The sequence below is a fragment of the Heterodontus francisci genome, chromosome 8 (genome assembly GCF_036365525.1).
Source record: "Heterodontus francisci isolate sHetFra1 chromosome 8, sHetFra1.hap1, whole genome shotgun sequence".
Lineage (NCBI taxonomy): Eukaryota > Metazoa > Chordata > Chondrichthyes > Heterodontiformes > Heterodontidae > Heterodontus > Heterodontus francisci.
The window spans coordinates 62606379-62627941 of NC_090378.1; the positions used below are offsets into that span (position 1 = coordinate 62606379).

Consider the following 21563-nt stretch of genomic DNA (forward strand, 5'->3'; position numbering starts at 1 on the left):
CAAATGGAATGTTGGCCTTTAATGCAAGGGGGGTGCGTGGAGGGTGGAGTATAAAAGTAGGGAAGTCTTACTACAATTGTACAGGACATTGGTGAGACCACATCTGGAGTACTGTGTACAGTTTTGGTTTCCTTACTTAAAGAGGGATACGAACATATGAATTAGGAGCAGGAATAGGCCACTCAACCCCTCAAGCCTGATCTGCCATTCAATAAGTTCATGGCTGAACTGATTACTCCACATTTCCACCTACCCCCGATAACCATCCACCCCCTTGCTTATCAAGAATCTATTTACCTCTGCCTTAAAAATATTCAAAGACTCTGTTTCCAATGCCTTTTGAGGAAGAGAATCCCAAAGACTTACAACCTTCTGAGAGAAAAAATGTCTCCTCATCTCTGTCTTAAATGGGCGACACATTATTTTTAAACAGTGACCCCTAGTTTGAGATTTTCCCACAAGGGGAAACATCCATCCTGTCAAGACCCCTCAGAATCTTATATATCTCAATCAAGTCGTCGCTTACTCTTCTACATTCCAGCAGATACAAGCCTAGCCTGTCCAATATTTCCTCATAAGACAGCTCACCCATTCCAGGTATTAATCTAGTAAACCTTCTCTGTCCTGCCCCCAACGCATTTACACCCTTCCTTAAATAAGGAGACCAGTACTGTACACAGTACTGCAGATGAGGTCTCACCAATGCCCTGTATAGCTGAAGCATAACCTCCTACTTTTGTATTCAATTCCCCTCGTGATAAACAAAAACATTCGATTAGCTTTCCTAATTATGTGCTATAGCTGCATACTAATGGCACAGTGGCGCAGTGGTTAGCACTGCAGCCTCACAGCTCCAGTGGCCCAGGTTTAGTTCTGGGTACTGCCTGTGCGGAGTTTGCAAGTTCTCCCTGTGACCGTAATGGTTTCCACTGGGTGCTCCAGTTTCCTCCCACAGCCAAATACTTGCAGGTTGATAGGTGACTTGTCCATTGTAAATTGCCCCTAGTGTAGGTAGGTGGTAGGAGAATTGAGGGAAGGTGGGATGTGGTAGGGAATATGGGATTAATGTAGGATTAGTATAATTGGGTGGTTGATGGTTGGCACAGACTCGGTGGGCCGAAGGGCCTGTTTCAGTGCTGTATCACTCTATGACTAACCTTTTGTGATTCATGCACTAGGACACACAGATCCCTCTGCATCTAAGAGCTCTGCAATCTCTCACCATTTAAATAATTCTTCTTTTTCATTCTTCCTGCCAAAGTGGACAATTTCACACTTTCCCACTTTATACTCCATTTGCAAGGTCTTTGCCCACCCACTTAACTAATCTATATCCCTTTGTAGCCTCATGTCCTCTTCACAAATTACTTTCCTACGTATCTTTCTGTCATCAGCAAATTTAGCAACCATACCTTCGGTCCCATCTTCTAAGTCATTTATATAAATTGTAAAAAGTTGAGGCCCCAGCACAGATCCCTGTGGCATGCCACTCATTACATCTTGCCAACTAGAAAATGACCCATATATGCCTAATCTCTGTTTCCTGTTATCTATCAAATCTTCATCCATGCCAATATGTTACCCCCTACACCATGAGCTTTTATTTTCCACAATAACCTTTGATGTGGCACCTTATCAAATGCCTTCTGGAAATCTAAGTACAATACATCCACCGGTTCCCCTTTATCCACAGCACGTGTAACTCCCTCAAAAAACTCCAATAAATTGGTTAAACATGATTTCCCTTTCACAACACCATGTTGACTCTGCCTGATTACCTTGAATTTTTCCAAATGCCCAGCTATAACGTCTTTAATAATAGCTTCTAACATTTTCCCTATGACAGATGTTAAGCTAACTGGCCCGTAGTTTCCTGCTTTCTGTCTCCCTCCCTTTCTGAATAAAGGAGTTACATTCATTATTTTCCAATCTAAAGGATCCTTCCCCGAATCTAGTGAATTTTGGAAAATTAAACTAACGCACCAACTATCTCACTAGCCACTTCTTTTGACACCCTAGGATGAAGTCCATCAAGACCCAAGGACTTGTCAGCCCGTAGCTCCAGCAATTTGTTCGGTACCACTTCCCTGGTGATTGTAATTTTCTTGAGTTCCTCCCTCCCTTCCATTTCCTGACTTACAGCTAATACTGGGATGTTACTTGTTACTCTACCCAAACCTCAATAGTGAAGACCAATGCAAAATATCTGTTCTATTCATCTGCCATCTCCTTATTATCCATTATTAATTCCCCAGGCTCACTTTTTATAGGACCAACGCTCACTTTGTTAACTCTTTTTTTTTTAAATATCTATCGAAACTCTTACTATCTGTCTTTAGATTTCTAGCTAGCTTTCTCCCGTACTCTAATTTTACCTTCCTTATCAATATTTTAGTCATTCTTTGCTGTTTTTTATATTCTGTCCAATCTTCTGACCTGCCTCCCATCTTGGCACAATTATAGGCTTTTTCTTTAAGTTTGATACTATCTTTAACTGTTTTAGTTAACCACAGATGACGGGTCCCACCCTTGGAACTTCTCTTTCTCATTGAAATGTATCTATTCTGTGTATTCTGAAATATCCCCTTAAATGTCTGCCACTGCATCTCTATTGACCTATCCCTTAACCTGATTTGCCAGTTCACTTCTGCTAGCTCTGCTTTCATGCCCTCATAATTGCCCTTATTTAAGTTTAAAATACTAGTCTTGGAAACACTCTTTTCTCCCTCAAACTGAATGTAAAATTCAATCATATTATGATCGCTGCTACCTAGGGGTGCCTTAACTATGAGGTCATTAATTAATCTTATCTCATTGCACAATACCAGGTCTAGTATAGCCCGCTCTCTGGTTGGCTCCAGAACGTATTATTCCAAGAAATTATTCCGAAAACATTCTATGTGCTCCTCATCTAGGCTACCTCTGCCCATTTGATTTTTCCAGTCTTTATGTCGGTTAAAATCCCCCATAATTATCGCTGTACCTTTCTGACAAGCTGCCATTATTTCTTCCTTTATATCCTGCCCCACAGTGTGGTTAATGTTAGGTGGCCTGTACACCACTCCCACAAGTGAATTCTTGCCTTTATGATTTCTCATCTCTACCCAAACTGCTTCTACATTCTGGTTTCCTGAACTTAGGTCATCCCTCTCTATTGCGCTAATACCATCATTAATTAACAGAACTACCACTCCACCTTTTCCTAGCTTCCTGTCCTTCCTAAATGCCATGCGTCCTTCAATATTCAGGTCTTAATCTATGTCATCCTGTAGCCATGTCTCTGTAATGGCTATCAGATCATACTTATTTATTTCTATTTGCACTCTCAATTCATCTGTTTTGTTTCGAATGCTATGTGCATTCAGATACAACACCTTTAGTTGTGTCCTTTTATTATTTTTGTAACCTCTAGCCTTATCTGTTGATTTACTCTTAGATTTGTACGCTCTGTCCCTTCCTGTCACAGTCTGTTAATCATTTCTCATATTAATACCTTTCTCTCTTGCCTTGTCTCTACTCCTTGATTTACCATATCTTCCCAAATATGATCTCTTGCCCCCACTCTTCAGTTTACAATCCTCTCTAGTGCTCGCTAGAACACCGGCCCCAGCAAGGTTCAGGTGTAGACTGTCCCAACGGTACAGCCACCACTTTCCACAGTACTGGTGCCAGTGCCCCACGAACCAGAACCCACTTCTACCACACCAGTCTTTGAGCCATGCATTCATTTCTGTAATCTTATTTGCCCTATGCCAATTTGCACTTGGATCGGGTAATAATCCAGAGATTATTACCTGTGAGGTTCTGCTTCTTCATTTGGCGCCTAATTCCTCATACTGACTGTGCAAAACCTCTTTCCTTGTCCTGCCTATGTCGTTGGTACCTACATGGACCATGACGACTGGATCCTCCCCCTCCCACTGTAAGTTCCTCTCCAGCCCTGTGCAGATGTCCCGAACCCTGGCACCAGGCAGGCAATACAGCTGTCTGGACTCTCACTCTTTGCTGCAGAGAACAGTGTCAATCCTCCTAACTATACTGTCCCCTACAACCACTACATTCCTTTTTCTCCCTCCACTTGAATGGCTTCCTGTACCATGGTGCCATGGTCAGGTTGCTTATCCATCCTGCAGCCCCCACTCTCATCTAAACAAGCTGAAAGAACCTCTAACCTGTTGGACAATCGTAAAGACTGAGGGTCCTGCACTCCTGCCCTCTGGGTCCCCTTACCTGCTTCAGCTGCAGGCACACTCTCCTGTCTCTGACCATTGTTGGAAATCAGAAGACCCTATCCTAAGGGGTGTGACCGCCTCCTGATACAAAATGTCCAGGTAACTTTCCCCCTCCCTGATGTGTCGCAGTGTCTGCAGCTCGGACTCCAGTTCAATGACTCTGAGCCGAAGCTCTTCAAGCCGCAAACACTTACTGCAGACGTGTTTGCCCTGGATCATACTGGCATCCAGGAGCTCCCACATGTTGCAGCCGTGACACAAGTCCTGTCCTGCCATCCTTAATGTGTTTTAATTAACTACTTAATTATTTTATTCAGTTATTTATTTATTTTTTTTTAAATATATTTTATTAAGCTTATCACTAGTTCCTTTACTATTTTAAACATTAGGATTAGAATGGACCTTAATCACTTACCAGATACTCACCAGATAGCTTTTTCCCTTCTCTCTCTGCTGATTGTGACAATACTCTGATGTCACTTTTCAATTTTTCCCCTGCTCTACTCTCCCACTCTCTCTGACTCTGATTGTGATTTGGCGTGCTTTTTAAACCTTCGACTCCTCGGGCTGTGCTCCGCTCTCCCACTCTCTCTGGATATACTTGCATTGGAAGCAGTTCACAGAAGGTTCACTAGGCTGATTCCTGGGATGAACGGGTAGTCTTATGAGGTAAGGTTGAGCAGGTTGGGTCTATACGCATTGTGTGTTTAGAGGAATGAGAGGTGATATTATTGTAACATATAAGATAGTGAGGGGTTTGACAGAGTAGATACTGAAAGGATGTTTCCCCTCATGGAGATGTCTAGAACTAGGAGGCACAGTTTAAAAATAAGACAGAGATAAGGAAGAATTTCTTCTTCCAGAGGGCCAATAATCTTTGAAATTGTCTTCCTCAGAGAGCAGTGGAGGCTGGGTCATTGAATATATTAAAGGCTGAGTTAGACAGATTTTTGATCTCCAAGGGAGTCGAGGTTTTTGCGGGTCCAGCAGATATGTGGAGTTAAGGCCAAAATCAGATCAGCTGTGATCTTATTAAATGGTGGAGCTGCCTCGAGGGGCCAAATGGCCTACTCCTGCTGCTATCCTGGATATACATTTGAAGTGCCATAACCTACAGGGCTACGGATCAAGAGCTGAAAGTGGAATTAGGCTGGATGGCTCCCTGTCAGCTGGTGCAGGCACAATGGGCCAAATGGCCGCCTTTTGTGCTGTTAATTCCTTTGATTCTGTGAGCTCAGGGAGACAGGACAGATATTAGAGAAAGATGAGAGTTCAGTGTAAGGGCAGGGAGGGACCTTGGCAGAAGTATGGCATTGTGGGCAAGGGGAAGGGGGGAATGCAGCTGAACGGATGATTTTCGGTTTAGTGATAAAGAAGTCCATGAGTTCCTTGCACTTGTTGGAGGTGATAGGGGGGCAGGGTTTAAGAAGATGGTTGGTAGTGGAGAAAAGAAGCTGGGAGTCAATTTTGCATTTCAGGATGATCAAGGAGTAGTAAATAGTTTGGGCAGAGGAGAGCAGAGCCTGGTAGTGCTTGATGATGTTCAGTCAGATCTCTGAGAAAAAGGAAGCTGCTCTAAGATTTTTGGGGTTATTGGGAAGATGGGAGGAAGAGCTGCCTTGGTCCTGCAGTGGGTGCAGTCTCACTACTCACATGGAAATGGTGTGGTCTTCTCATTTCAAGTGGTCATGTAGCTATGAAAAACCCAGATATGGAAACAACAGAAGAAAATCCATTGCAGCTTTTACCATTCTGACTCACCTGCTAACACATATCTACATTTTCATTAAACGTTACCAAAACCTCAGATTTATATTGAAAAACTCAAATTTATAATACTTTGTGCAAGGACCCCCTTTACCTTTCAAGTTTTAACATGTATAAATTCCACCGCAAATACCATAAATACCATAACCAATACATTACGCTCTCCCAGTTTTCTGAAGTGATAAACACTGACCTGTTGCTGATCTGATTCGAATTGGCAAAATGAGTAAAAAGCAACAGGCATGCAAAAGATGAGAAGCAGCTCATAAGCAAATTCATTCTTCGTGCTGCAAAAATCTAACTTTTATAAAATAAGAAAAGTTACAGTTTATATCAAACAGCCAGTTACTTGAACTAAAAATGTTAAGTGCGGCAACTTCCAATCTGAAAGTATTGTGGGGGTGGGGGGGTGGTGGAGAAGGGTGGAATGACAAATGAAAAGGGTAAACCAAACAGCCCTACTTAATGAATGATTAATAGCAATGTAAATGCAGGAAGAAAAAGTTGAGTCAGCTCTCCGTTCTAACTGTTATAAAACTATTTTAGATCTAATATAGATTCTTGCAATACTTTACTAAACTGTACAAAACAACTAATAAAATTAATACTTAGGTTAGAATAGTTAAAATTTTTGTTTCACAATCAATTCTAAGTGACAGTATTCTTTGATACACAAAATGTGTATTTTTCAGAGATAAAAATGGACAATCTTTATCTCATTAGTATACTTAATCATATTTTTATTAAAGTATCTCATAAAGCCTTGACATTGCAATTTGTCTGCAACTTACATTGAAGGTTTGATGCAATCTGGTACCTGTTTGAAGGTAATGTTAAGATTCCTCCAGTTATCGAAGGTGGTGGGAGTGTAATGGAGGAGATTGAGCAGGAAGGAGCTAAGAGCATCTGGGGTAATTTTCACAGTCACTGGTTGTTTGATGAACTGGCAGAGTGGATTAATTTCAATGGAAATGAAAATTAAGGGGTTTTATAACAGCCAGGTGATTTTTCCCTAGCACTGCCTGTACATCACATTCTGGGATTAGCAAATATTCCAAATTTTCAACTTCACTACCTGGGCAGTAATATGGCAGAATGGATTGCTTGCTTGTAATACATTTTGTAGGCTTTCATCCCACTGATCTGCTCCGACACATTACCGCACAGACTTGTTATAAGTTCAGAATTGGTCTTACTTTGTCCAGGTATCTTTTCTTTGCATGGAGGTTGTGCAGCACAGGCTCCACCCACTAGTATTGAAAATCATAAATGGGGTCCTACAACCAGCGTAGGGCCCAATTTGCATAGACAAATAGACTCTTGCTTATTTTGGTGGGAGTCCTGACAGCACATTTGCAGATGCACCTGAATATCGCAGCAGGTAGGCCTTGGGAAAACAAGGGAGGGTGATTTTTTTTCCAATTTTTGATGGCCAGCCTCCCTTTTTTTAGTGTAAACAGGGGACAATGCAGTTGAAAATTTCCCCTTGCACTCAGATATATAGCCAAAGGCACAGGGCGTATGGTTCTAGTACAGAACTACTACCAGTCATCATCAAAATACTTTAAAATGTCTGGCTAAAAATGGTGTGTGATCATGTTGTGTTTGCCAAGTTGTGCTTTTTCATCCTTGCTGGACTTGAATTCAAAACAAGTAGGTGAGAATAGAATTACTAAAGAGGAAGCATATTTATAACAGGTAACTGTAGTGTGTAGTGTTCAATTAAGCACCAAGCAATATGAGGTTCTTCCATGAACTGCCATAGTCCCAAAGCAAGGTAAATCTTTGAATGGGGACGAAAGATAAATTGCTACATATTAGCTACAGGATGAGCTGTTAATGCAGCATAATAATGATAAATAAGCTGCGGATAGTACTTTAGTGCCCTCTCCTGACTGACTGAAGAGAATTAAACACTTGGATGTGGAAATATATGGAAGTTATAACACAGAAAAGGCCATTCAATCCAACCTCTATACAAGCAAACAGTTCTAATCAGATTGACCCGCATTAATCATTGGCTTTTGCTTCATCCACCTATCCAATCTAGCTATTAAAAATCTGCATGTTGCCACCCTTTCTACTGTCTCCATCTTAGACTCAGTGACAGTTTTTGTCTAATTGTACTTCTGTGATGCACCTCCTACATCAAAAGCTTTAAATAAATGCAAGTTGTTGTTGACCTAATTGGGGGAACTAACTCGGAGAAATTTTGAACAAAAGAATAGTTTTCATACTGCCCAACTTTATGAACCTTCATCAGATATTTGGAAATACCTGACAGCCAGAAAATGAGAGTTCTGATTGCAAATGTGCAATAGTTAAGCATGCGTGATTTGTTGTTGCAACTGCTGCTAGGGAACCCGCAGCAATCAGAGCGTCAGAGAATCCTCAATGACTAGCCCAGTGCAATAGCTGTACTGCTTGTCAGTAATTATATGAGTGTAACCTTCACACTCATTAAAAGTACGAAATGTTCCAAAACACATTCATTCATTTATTCATGGTTACAAAATGTTCAAATATGAAATATTCCAATCAGTGGCTCAGAGTACCAGGTGTTCTTTGACTTGTATAAGTTCATATTCCCAACCGTGTGCTTATCCAGATGCTGGTTACGAATTATGGGTTTATGAATGTTACAGCGCATTGTTGTTACAGACCTGTTCTTCAGCTGGGACTTAGGCTGGGATCAGCATGAGGGGAAGACAGATAGGTGAATGTTGCTGCAGGCCTGGCCATCTGCGTCTGGGCCTCCTGTTTGCTGCTAAGTCTTACCCACAATAATTAAATATATTAATTCTTTCATTAACATGAATAAGCTGACAGCTTTAAAGGCAGGCAGACCTTACGGCATTTAAATGCAGAATAGTGGGAGCAGGTAATTCTTGGAGGATCTTTTGTATGCAAATTAATAATCTGAAATAGAGCTGCAGGGATCATCAAGCAAAAGATTTTATTCAGTGAAAAAAAATCAGGCATTGTTTACTTCTCAATATGTGAATTAGGCCTGTGTGAGATTTGGGGCTGAATTTTTGTTCTGCAAATTATCCTGATGTCAGTATCCCAACCCCACAGGCCGTGGGCGTGACATGCATGCCCCAATGTTTGATTGAAAGGCCAATTAATGGCTAGAGGGCATGCTCACTGTAGGCGGGCTTTGGAAGCTGGAAGGCCAAATGGAGGCCCTCCAGCATTGAAGAAGAAGCATCCTGCCAATGTATGTAAGGAAGAGAGAGGGTGGCTCAAGATGGCAGTTTTAAATTCTTGCAACTTAAAAATGGCCACAGCTGTCAGACCGTCCTCATGAAGGGGCAACCCCTCCATAGGGCGACCTGTGACCATTTGTAAGATGGCTGTGGTGGGGGGAGGTGAAGCTTTATGTAGTGAAATGGAACTCTGGCCCCCCGCTCTGCCAGCGACGGCCAACTCCTTTCTCTGGATGTGTTTGGCCACAGGAAGGGGGCCACCTGCCAACTGAAAAATTCCAGTCAGCACAGGAGGGGACCCCAACCTGGCCTCCTGGAAAATTGCCTGAGAGCAGGACCATGCTGGCAATCCAGCACGCCAGCCAGCAGCGGGGAATTTTGGGCCTGCCTGCCTCCGGTCCCACCTGCGGACTCGATTAAAAATTCAGCCCTAGGACCTTTATTATAATTAATTGTTTTGTCCGCAAGGATTACTGCAGATGGTTGAGATGAAGATGTTTTAAAATTGATTTTAGGAAATCAAATCAAATTTTTAAAGTATGGAGGAGGTCAATGAATAGTAGATAAGTCTCTCGCCTATTTTAGACCGACAGAGAAAGTAACCTTTTATTCTAGTTACTCTTCATTTTGTGGAGAAGCATAGGCCGGAATTTTACACCTCCTGGGAACGAGCTGGGAGGTGGGGGGAGAGGGAGCATAAAATCAAGTGGGAGGCGAGGGCTGCCACTCCTGTTGCCTACCCGCCCTCACAGCTATTTTACCAGCAGCAGGGGAGGTGGCAAACAGCCCACCACCCCAGGCCAATTGAGGCCCTTAAATGGCCAATAATTTGCCACTTAAGAGCCTCCTCCAGCCACCGGCGGGCATTTCAGTATCTCAGGAGGCAGCCCAGTAATATCTGGCAGCCTCCTTGCAGGCTGAAGAGGGGGGCCCTCCTGATTGGTCACGCACGTGCTCCACAGAAGAGTCCCCCCAGCAGCACGGGCCACCCACGCTAAAACTACCCCACCTGACTTGCTCTCCGACTCCCACTCCACCTTGCCGGGCACAGCCGATTATCCCCAGCAAGGCCCAAACCCCACTTACCTTTTTGAAGGAAGACGTCCATCGTTCTCTTCTTGTTGGGTACAGTCCCAGCAGTGGCCACCGCTCACTGTGGTGCTGGGACTGAAGAGCTGCTGGTCCTCTGATTAGTCGGCTGCTCTTGGAGGCGGGACTGCCGGCCTCAGAGGGGCGGAAGGCCCTACTGATGCCAATTAAGGGCCTGGGCCATGCAAAATCGCAGTGTGGAGGCGAGCTTGCCCTCCCGACTTCTCAGCCAGTGGGCGGGGCTACTACCACAATGTAAAATTCTGGCCATAATGTACTATATTCACCAAGATCAGCTGAATCAAAAAGGGTTTACAAATGATCATAGAGCTGCAGTTCAGAGCCATAATAACCACAATTAATTTTCCAGGTTCGACAGATATGGAAGTTTAGAAATAACAATATAAAAAAGGCCATTTAGCTCATCTTGCCTATTCCAGTGCTAGCTCTTCAACTGGAACTATCTACGCTAGTATTAGTTCCATGCTGGTTCTCTGTATCTTTCTATATTCTTCCTTTTCAAATTGTTATCCAATTCCCTTTTGAATTAATTGGCCCCTCCACACCCAGACAACCTGGCTCCAATAGGAGGCCCTCCAGCAGTGAAAGAGCTGCACCCTGCATTGCAGGTAAGAGAGAGAGGGTCCCTGAAGATGATTATCAAAATTATGAAAGTAAAAATGGCCACAGCTGCCAGACCATCTTTGTGATGATCCAGAATGCTGCCCCTGCTCCCTGTCTGCCGCAGGGAGGCCGCTTCCTTTCTTGGGCTGTGTTTTGGCCACTGCAGGGGGTCCGCCTGCCGACTGGAAACTTCCAGTGACGCTCATGTCCTAGTTGGCGTATGAGAGGGGACTTAATAGGCCCCTTAATTGGCTCAATTTGGCTACCTGCTGTTTGCGGGGTGGGTAGCCATTCCAGACCTGACCCGGCTTCCTGAAAGGTGGTTGGGAGTCCGGACCACATCGGGGAAACAGCACATCGGCAGGTGGTGGGAAACCTGGCCCCGCTGGCCTCCGTTCCAGCCCCCATCTCACCACAAAATCCTGCCCACCACCCCCTCCAATTGCCCTCCCTCCTGATCACCCCCCTCCTGATAATTCCACACCAAACCCCAACCCTCCCTCGTCCCCCCTCCAACATGGTAGTCGGCTCCTGTCCTGATCGCCCCTGTCTCACAATCCCCTTTGGGGACTTAAGTAAGGGCTGCTGCCGACGACTCAGAGGCCCAATTTTCAAGGCATCACTCTTGTGAGCTGCCTGGAGACGGCCATTAGCAGTTCGATGATAATGAGGCCCGAGGTCCAATATTAGGTGCTTCTTGGGCCTATGTATTCCAACATAGGGATTTTTAAAAAAATTCATTCTTGGGATGTGAGTGTCGCTGACAAGGCCCGTATTTATTGCCCATCCCTAATTGCCCTTCAGAAGGTGGTGATGAGCTGCCTTCTTAACCGCTGCAGTCTGTGTGGTGTAGGTACACCAACAGTGCTTGTTTTCTGTTGTGGTTTGATCCACCTGAATGGCTTGTTAGACCATTTCAGAAGGCAGTTAATAGTCAACCACATTGGTGTGGGTCTGGAGTCACATATAGGCCAGACCAGGTAAGGACAGCAGCTTTCGTCCCCTGAAGGACATTAGTGAACTAGATGGGTTTTTGTAACAATCCAGTAGTTTCATGATCATTATTAATGAGGCTAGCTTTATACTGCAGATTTATTAATCAAATTTAAATTTCCCCAGTTGCCATAGTGGAATTTGAACTCATGTCTCCAGAACATTAATCTGGTCTGAGTTCTGATGAAAAGTCACAGACCTGAAACATTAACTCTTGTTTCTCTCTCCACAGCTGCTGCCAGACCCGCTGAATATTTCAAGCACTTTCTGTTTTTATTTTATACTAGTCTGGGCCTCTTGCTTGCTAGTCCAGTAATATTACCACAATGCTACCATCACCCATGTTCCCTGCATACCCATTTTTAGTTACAAATTAATCTTAACCCCATGTAACCAACTTTGCAATATGTGTATCTTTTAACAACAATGTAGTCATTCTCTCTAGGCTATCTAAGGTTTATACTAATGGCTGCTATGCAATAACAAGTCTTTTTTAAATTGACTAACCTAAATAAAGAATCAGGGCCTGTAATGTGGGACATCACCAAGGCTGAAAGTGGTTGATGAGAAGATTAGATAAATCAAGTGATGATTAGGCAACATCAGCTTTGGGTGCTGAAAAGCATGTGGATCGCAGAGGAAAGAAAAGACTTCTACTCTTTTGAGAGCATGGAATCATATAAAATATGACACATCTCAATAAGTCCTAGATTCCAGCACAGTGATAATATTTCCATGCAGCCGGTCCAGGAGCGATACGAAAATGTATATAAACTGGATTTGGACGTTTTAGACAGTTGTTAAGGAAGAAAAAAAACTTTTGATATGAAAGAGGAACCCAAGCTTCTGCTGTGCTGGAATAAAATTAGATAGTTCAATAATTTGGAGGAAAATAACCATTACTTCAGAAAAAATGTAAAATATGCATATGAATAGATTTTCCTCCATCTTCCAATTTGAATGAAAATGTGAGCATTAGTTATACAACAGCGTACCCCTACTTCCTTGTCAAAATTAGTGATCAGAGGAGAATACAGCCCATAATCTTTAATGACAAGGTTGATACTCCAAAGCATTTATTATCACAATATGGGTGTAGGAGGATTTCCATGAACATAATGAGAATAGATGGGGAGGATATAAATGTGCTTTGTTGAACAATGACAGCTTGTTTCACTTGCAGATAAATTGAGTTCTTTAAAGGTTCTCAACATCCTGGGGGTTACCATTGACCAGAAACTGAACTGGATCAGCCACATAAATGTTGTGGCTACAAGAGCAGGTCAGAGGCTAGGAATTCTGCAGCGAGTAACTCACCTCCTGTCTCTCCAATGCCTGTCCACTATCTACAAGGTACAAGTCAGGTGTGTGACGGAATACTCGCCACTTATCTGGATGGGTGCAGCTCCAACAACACTCAAGAAATTGACACCATGCAGGACAAAGCAGCCTGCTTGATTGGCATCCCATCCACCACCTTCAACATTCACTCCCTCCATCACTGATGCACAGTAGCAGCAATGTGTACCATCTACAAGATGCACTGTAGCAACTCACCAAGGCTCCTTCGATAGCACCTTCCAAATCCATGACCTCTACCACCTAGAAGGACAAGGGCAGCAGTTGCATGGGAAAACCACCACCTGCAAGTTTCCCTCCAATTCACACATCATCCTGACTTGGAACTATATCACCGTTCCTTCATTCCTAACAGCACTGTTGGTTTACCTACACCCCAAAGACTGCAGCAGTTCGAGAAGGCAACTCACCAGCATCTTCTCAAGGGCAATTAGGGATGGGCAATAAATGCTGGCCTAGCCAGCGACACCCACATCCCATGAATGAATTTTCAAAAAACATAAAGTTGGAGTTTTAAGGTATCGCTGGTTGATAAAATGAAACTCTTTTTCTCCAGGTCTTAATTTAGATTTGAATAAGTAATGATACTTTGGAAATTCTTGTAGCTGGTTATCTGAATTATGTGGTTGTACGGAATATTATTTTGTGTATTAGTCACACAAGCAAAGTGCCATGTAATTGTTTTATCTATGGTGATGTCGCTATTCTTTAACATGACCTTGCTGACTCTTTCCTATCAGTTTCTAGTTGTTTTGCAGTTTGTGTTGATGTAAAGTACTTCTTGTTTTATATAACCATAAATTATGTAGCAATATTCAGGTGCATAGTGTGCTGAATTGAATTTAGGTAGGCCACTTCTTTGACTTTCTGGCAGCTGCAGTGTAACAGCTATCCATTTGTAGTGTACATTAATGATTTAGACGTGAATATAGGAGGCATGATCAGTAAGTTCGCAAATGGCACAAATATTGGTGGGGTCGTAAATAGTGAGGAGGAAAGTCTTAGATTATAGGACAATATAGATGGGCTGGTAAGATGGTCAGAGCAGGGGCAAATGGAATTTAATCCTGAGAAGTGTGAGGTGATGCATTTTGGGAGGACTAACAAGACAAGGGAATATACAATGAGTGGTAGGACCCTAGGAAGTACAGAGGGTCAGAGGGACCTTGGTGTACTTGTCCATAGATCACTGAAGGCAGCAGCACAGGTAGATAAGGTGGTTCGGAAGGCATATGGGATACTTGCATTTGTTGGCCGAGGCATAGAATATAAGAGCAGGGAGGTTATGATGGAGCTGTATAAAATGCTAGTTAGGCCACAGCTGGAGTACTGTGTACAGTTCTGTTTGCCACACTAAAGGATGTGATTGCACTGGAGAAGGTGCAGAGGAGATTCACTAGGATGTTGCCTGGGCTGCAGCATTTCAGCTATGAAGAGAGACAGGCTAGGGTTGCTCTCCTTAGAGCAGAGAAGGCTGAGGGGGGACCTGATTGAGGTATACATAATTATGAGGCGCATAGATAGGGTAGATAGGAAGAAACTTTTTCCCTTAGCGGAGGGATCAATAACCAGCGAGCATAGATTTAAGGTAAAGGGGCAGGAGGTTTAGAGGGGATTTGAGGAAAAATGTTTTCACCCAGAGGGTGGTTGGAATCTGGAACGCACTGCCTGAAGGGGTGGTAGAGGCAGGAACCCTCACAACATTTAAGAAGTATTTAAATAAGCACTTGAAATGCCATAGCATACATGGCTGTGGACCAAGTGCTGGAAAATGGTATAAGAATAGATAGGTACTTGATGGCCAGCAGGGACACAATGGGCCGAAGGGCCTGTTTCTGTGCTGTATAACTCCACGACTTTATGAAAATATAAGTTTAAAATGTTCAGGACTGTTTCACTGGAATAACTGTGAACTTCTTAATGTTCAACTTTGAATCATTTTAATGTTAGCAGAGTGTCTCATCGGCTCTTTGTTAGCACTAAATTTTAACCAGGGCTTGGATGTCAGTGAGAAAAGTGTGACACGTACTTGGAAGCAAAAACTGGACAGAACTCCATAATCGCTGGTCAGAGAAAGGCAGACAGCCAGCAACATAATTTGGTTCTCTCAACTCTTGTATTGCTTTCATTAGATGGTAGTCTCAAACCAGTACCTCTTGATAGAAACAAAGCTTTAATTTAAAAGCTAATTTTTTTAAAAAAGCTGGTGCCTAGATGCAGTTACAGTGGTTGGCGGGTGGTGGTGGGGGGGGGGGGTGGGGGTTGTGGGGGGATGGGGAAATTTTAACTGGCAAGAACAAGCGGGTTGGAGTCAGGTGCATATTTAAAATCAGAGACAAATAAAGTGCAACCACAACCTGGCTCCATCATGCCTACTTCAGGTTTAACAGAGGTATCTTTGGCTGTGGACAAGTAACCTGCTGGTCGGAGTTGGCACAATCATTAGTGCAGGCGGATAGGCAGTTAAAACACCATTTAACATCATAATTACATACAAATGAGGGTTTTTGAAATGAATTTAACCTTCCTTTGGATTTAAAGCATCCAGCATGGGGTTTCCTGAGGCTTGTGAAACTAGTCAGTGAAAAGGAGGCATGTTTGAGCCTGCACGGAGGGTGGCGGGAGGGGGTTCTTTAATCTTCAGATACCCGAAATTAATAAAGGCTCAATTCTTACAGCTGCTTTGTCAGCTCCCTCTAGCAAACGTTTAGCGTAGACGTTTGGAGAAGTTTGGATCCTATCAACAGGCGCGTGCAGGATGGGAGGCGCCATGGATGCTTTTGACACAACAACAGAAAAAGAAGAGAATAGCCATCCATGGCAGTGACAATGTGCTGTGGTGGGATCAGCAGATGTGCAGGAGAGAGGTGAACAGGAGAGAGATGAACAGGAAAGAGGTGCATAGGAGAGTGGTGCACAGGGGAAAGGTGACCAACAGAGGGGCTGAGGTCAGAGGAGACACTACCCACACATCAGGGTTCAAAGAAAGAGGTTCAGTTTCCTCTTCCTCTCAGAAGATCAATGTTTTAAGTGCTTCTGCAGGCCGAGATCATCCCATCTGCAGCCTTCTAGAAGAAGACCTGCTCCCTTCTGGACCTGACAGCCATGCATTACTAGTGGCTGTGAAAGTCACCATGGCCCTCAATATTTTTTACCCCTGGTTCCTCCCAGGACACTACCAGAGACATAAAAAGGGTCTCACAGTCTGCTGCATATAAATGGATAAGGCAACTGATGGATTGATTATTTAGCAGGGCTGGGACTTATGTAAACTTCCCCTGTAATAATAAGATATAATAAGCAGATACTCAGATTCCTCTCTCTGGCTGTCTTCCCACAGGGTGTCACTGATTGCTCATGTGACAGTATGAACACCACCACAGCAACCAGGATTATTTTTAATTAGCCACAAGGAATATTATTCCATCAATGAGCAGCTGGTGTGCAACCACAGAAAAAGGTTCATGCAAGTATGCTGCTGACTCCCTTGGAGCTGCCACGATACTTGCATACTGCAGCAGTCTAGGATTCCGGACCTTTTTGTTCCAGGACACAGGTTAAGGGCTGGCTCAAAGGAGACAAAGGATACCCCTTTAAACTCAATATTCCTATGAGGAACTCTACCAATGAGGCACAAGAGCACTACAGAAGAGCCAAGAGGCTACCAGGTATGTCATCAAACTAGCCATTGGAGCATCAAAGATGTGCTTCAGGTCAGGAGGGACCGTTAGGCACTCACCAGCCAGGGTGTCCAGAAAGATAGAGATGTTCTGCATCCTGCACAATATTGTGCAACAGAGAGGATTACAGGTGATGGAAGAAGAAGGTGCTCAAGCATCTTTGAATGAGAAGAACAATGAGGAGGAGGAAGTTGAAGATGGGCCAACCATCGCCAGTCCAGCCAAGTACAGTAGTTGATGTGCTAGCAGAGGTGCATTTAAAGGGAAGCTAGATAAACACAAGGGAGAAAAGAATAAAAGAATGTGTTGATGGGGTTAGATAAAAAGGTTGGCAGGAGGCTTTTATGGAGCATAAACACCACATGGACCTGATGGGCTGAAAGGCCTGTTTCAGTGCTGTAAATGCTATGTAATATTATGCAATACAAGGGAAAAATGTGTGTGAATGAAGGTTACTTATATATCCGATGGATGCAGTGCATTCAGTGAGGGTGACTATGGGACAGGTGCATCACATTGCATTTGGATTGATATGAGTGGCAATGTGGATGGATACATTGGGTGATGAGGAAGTGCATAGAAAGTAAGGATTTGTGCTGCTGAAACTGAAGAGGGTGTGAGGAAGGATGTGTTGGAGTATTGTTGGCAAGCCAGAGTAAAAGGGGGTAGCATTTACACCATTAAATGTACGTTAATCAGAAAATGTGCTCATTTTTCCCTGACCTGGTTAGACCATTGGACCACTTCCTGTATTGTATCCAATGCCAGGGCACAAAGCTCCGGCTGCTCACCTCTTCCGCCACCTCCAACCACACCTTCTTGACGTCAGCTGCAGGTTACTTGCTCCCATTGCTTCGAAAAGTTGTTACTTGCATATTAATTGGGTGTTTAATTGTATTCAGGTGGTGCACATTATCTGGGGATTCACTTGTGCTCCTTTATATAGTAGCAGACTGAAACTGCATTGGTTGGGTTTGGAGGTGCATGTTTGCAATGTGTGTCTCTGTTAAGAAAAGCTTATAAGTGTGTAAAGACTAGGTAGGCTCCAGTTCTATCCTTCACCTCCTGGCTATCTACAGTTTAACAAAAATATGTCCTTGCTGCTCCTGACTGCACCCAGCAGTAATCCAGGGAAGCATCGATAAATCTGGGTACTGCCCTTGCTCTCTCTGCATCCATCCTAAACAGCTGCTGGCTCCTCCAAATTCCACTGCTACATTAGCCCTTTAAATATTGGGCTTCAGCTCACATCATGCTTGTGTTCATCATGCCCACTCTGGAACATGGCAATGCGACACCCGAAAGCCAAAATTTATGGCCTCAATTAATCAGAAATTACAGAATCCAACCCGATGACTTTGGGGTTTCACGCACACATTCCTACTCCCCCCACCCCATGCCCGCCACACATATTCTTTGCTGAGGTCACAGGGTGGGAGCCTCTGTTAAGGCAAACTTAGTGAGTTTCTGAAGTGCATCCAGGTAATAGTATATACTGCAACCACTGAATGCTGGTGTTGAGTGGATGGATATTGAGTCCAGTGACCAGAGTGCCAATCAAGAGAACAGCACTGTCCTGGATGGTGCCAATTTTCTTGAATGTTGCAGCTGCACTCATCCAATATACATCTAGGAGTGAATGATGCATAACTTTGGTCCACTGAACTATCTTACATTACCCAGTTCAGATTGAATTTGTGTTTATGTCACCAATTGCCAATTACAACACCCATAAGCGACTGAGTGAATGAATTAGCCCATTCTTGTCAAATTATTAAAGAAGTCAGGCAAGTCATGCATTTAACAATGGTTTATTAACTTCAAAATCATGATTACCAATAAGTAAACTTTGAATATGCAAATAGTTAGGAAATCTAACCACTAACAGAATGAATCATAGAGGTTATGGAAGCAGTTCAGCATTAACTGGATTGCAAATGATCAAATTATAGTTGAGATTAGTATCTGAGATTGATATAAATTGGTGAGATTAATTTAAGATTAATCTCCTTATATAGCTGACAGGTTAGGACAATTAGATAAACACTTTATTGGATAGATTAGAGTCTATGTGCTGGTGATTAACAGCATTTCCAGAATTTATACTTATGAGCTGCTTGTTGAGCTGTTTGCATACCTTCTGCAGGGATGATAGTGTTGACTTCTGGGATGTCAGGGTGATGTAGAGGTCTTATCCATTCCTCCTAGATCCTCAGTCCACTGAGTAAAACTTTATGCACTGATCGCAGTTTCCAGATTAGCTGGCTTAAGTATTACCTTCCCTGATCTCAAGGAAAATTACTCAGTTTACTGCTGTGTCTGCTTGCTACTGGCTCTAACGCCATATAATTTGAGCTTATCATAGATGTATATCGATTATTTAGAAATATTGGGCTGGAATTTATAAGCTCGCCACCGATCTCGGCGGCGAGGTTCAAAAATGGTGGCCTGCCCGCGTGGAACACAGGTCGCGGAGCCGCCGCAATACTAGCACGGCAGCTCATTTAAATGGCCAAGGCGGACCACCCCCCCCACCCCACCTGATGACGTGGTGGGGGCGGGAGGTCCCTCCCCAGCAACAGTGTCAAGCACCACTGCGCAGGCGCCAATGCCATTTTTAAAGGGCTTCGAGCCCTACATTACAGTTTAAATTTTAAAACAGACATTGCATTTTAAATTTATTTTTTAAATTAAATGTTTCTAGCCCCTCTCCCACCCCATCATCATACAGTTCATTCCTTGCCCTCTCCCTGCCAAAAATACTTATCTTGTGTACCTGACCTTCTCCCCACCCCACAAAGTTCATAAACTTCCCAGCATGCCCTACACCAATTATATTAGTTTGACCCCGCTACCCCCTCCTCACCTGTGTTACGCCTCAGATCTCAGGACCGAGATCCAACGGCGCGGGAGTGCTGGCCACAATATCGGAGTCGAACGCCAATGGGAGCGGGTAAGTCATTAATTTGTTAATTAGCATTTTTTAAAATATTTAAATTCTGCTCCTGTTGCCGAACAATGGGGGGGCTGCCACGAAGCCTCATCGCCGCCGGCAATATTGGACCAGGCCTTCCTGGCATCGAGGCCCCTGGTGGGCCTTTGCCAGAGACATTTTCCACCACCCACCCACCATGACCCCCGACGTCGGGGGGAGGGGAGCCTGCATAATTCACCCATTCTTTTACGTAAACTAGGTATAGATTAATAAAACAAGGATAAATTTAAAAGGCAAAGAAATTATAAGCCTAAACTAAACATAAAGGACTAAAATAAAAGCAAAATACTGTGGATGTTGGAAATCTGAAACAAAAACAAGAAATGCTGGAACCACTCAGCAGGTCTGGCAGCATCTGTGGAAAGAGAAGCAGAGTTAACGTTTCGGGTCAGTTACCCTTCTTCAGAACTGGACTAAAGGACTAAAAGCTCTAAAACCCAAAGGTGTGTCAAAACACTGTCTTATTTACTAGTCTGGGTGTTGTGTCAGAGCAGTGTACCTTTTTTGGTGCCTATCATCTCAAACAGCCATTTATGTGTCCTGCCAGGTAGCCTGGTTGCTTACAACGTCATGACCCGTACATGCCAGATAATAATTCACTGCTTCAACTTCTCTGTCTCCAGCAGAACAAAGGGCTGGTGTTCATTCATCAGTTAAAGAGTTGCAAATTTATCCTCTTCTTTGAACTATCTTTGGTCCATGTCCTTGATTTTGTGCTTCTCACTGTTCTGTGCAAATGCCTTGTTTGCACTGGCATTCCCAGCTCTTAGAAATTTATAATATCCCACAGTTCTCTATTTGGCTACTGACTCTATTTTGGAGGCACCCTTAGGGTGGTTTTTCTCAGCATTCCAGGACTGTTATCCAATCCTACTAAACTTACATGAATTCCAAGCATTACAACAAGAGTTTAAAATTTATGCTCCATATGACAAAATTAATATGCCTCATTCTTGGCAGGTGGGGTTTCCATCACACCTCCACACCCAGCAGAATGAAATGCATTTTTAGAAGAGCATTTCATTAAAAAAGACTAGAGAGAAGAGTAAGTATAGGAAAACACACATGCATCTCTCTCATTCATCCTCATTCATTCAGAAACCCTAAAAATTGTTAACATCTGTCTTTGTTGGTAGCAGTGCTGCTTTAAACTGTCCCTTTTCCCTTGAGGTGTGTTGCCCCAAAGGGGTTTGAAGTTTCTTCACTATCAGCCTGTAATGGTTTGGGAATGGGCATCCCAGTGAACATGTGATTTCTGGGGAGGTTTGCAGTTTGCACATTTCCATGACTATCTAGGGTGCCTTTGTTCCTTTTGAGGTCTCCAGGGGGAGGGTTAGATTTAATTAGCCCTAGGTTGGAGTCAAACTGCTGTCTTATACGGGCTTTGATTTTTCGTATACTGACATGTACAGCCACTGTACATGAATGGGCCATTCTTAATATTTCTCTCTGGTACCTCTGCGACACCACTAACTGGTGAACCATTGTCCACTCCTTTCTCTCAGGTATGTGAGGAGAACTTTGCTTCCTCACCAGTACCTCATTCTTTAAATAGTAGCAATCAGGGACTCCCTCTGCTTCAATTTCAGACTGGGCAGCCTGAGCTAACTCTCAC

At 43.4% G+C, this 21563-nt stretch overlaps 2 protein-coding genes across 5 annotated transcripts in view; one reads left to right on the forward strand and one right to left on the reverse strand.

Moving 5' to 3' along the window:
• c8a (complement component 8, alpha polypeptide) overlaps positions 1-6392 on the reverse strand; it is a 119458-nt gene extending 113066 nt beyond the window's left edge. The window contains exon 1 of one of the 2 annotated variants that reach the window (XM_068037227.1): positions 6193-6392. In XM_068037227.1, the coding sequence (XP_067893328.1) occupies positions 6193-6278 (86 nt within the window). In that variant the 5' untranslated portion in view covers positions 6279-6392. The remainder of the gene's footprint in view (positions 1-6192) is intronic. The other variant, XM_068037226.1, reaches the window with a different exon arrangement.
• The window catches only part of LOC137372858 (FYN-binding protein 1), a 144432-nt gene continuing 127748 nt past the window's right edge, over positions 4880-21563 (forward strand). For 2 of the 3 annotated variants that reach the window (XM_068037222.1, XM_068037225.1), the window contains exon 1: positions 4882-4901. The gene's annotated coding sequence lies outside the window, so the exon portion shown is untranslated. Of the gene's footprint in view, positions 4902-21563 lie in introns of all 3 variants that reach the window. The other variant, XM_068037221.1, reaches the window with a different exon arrangement.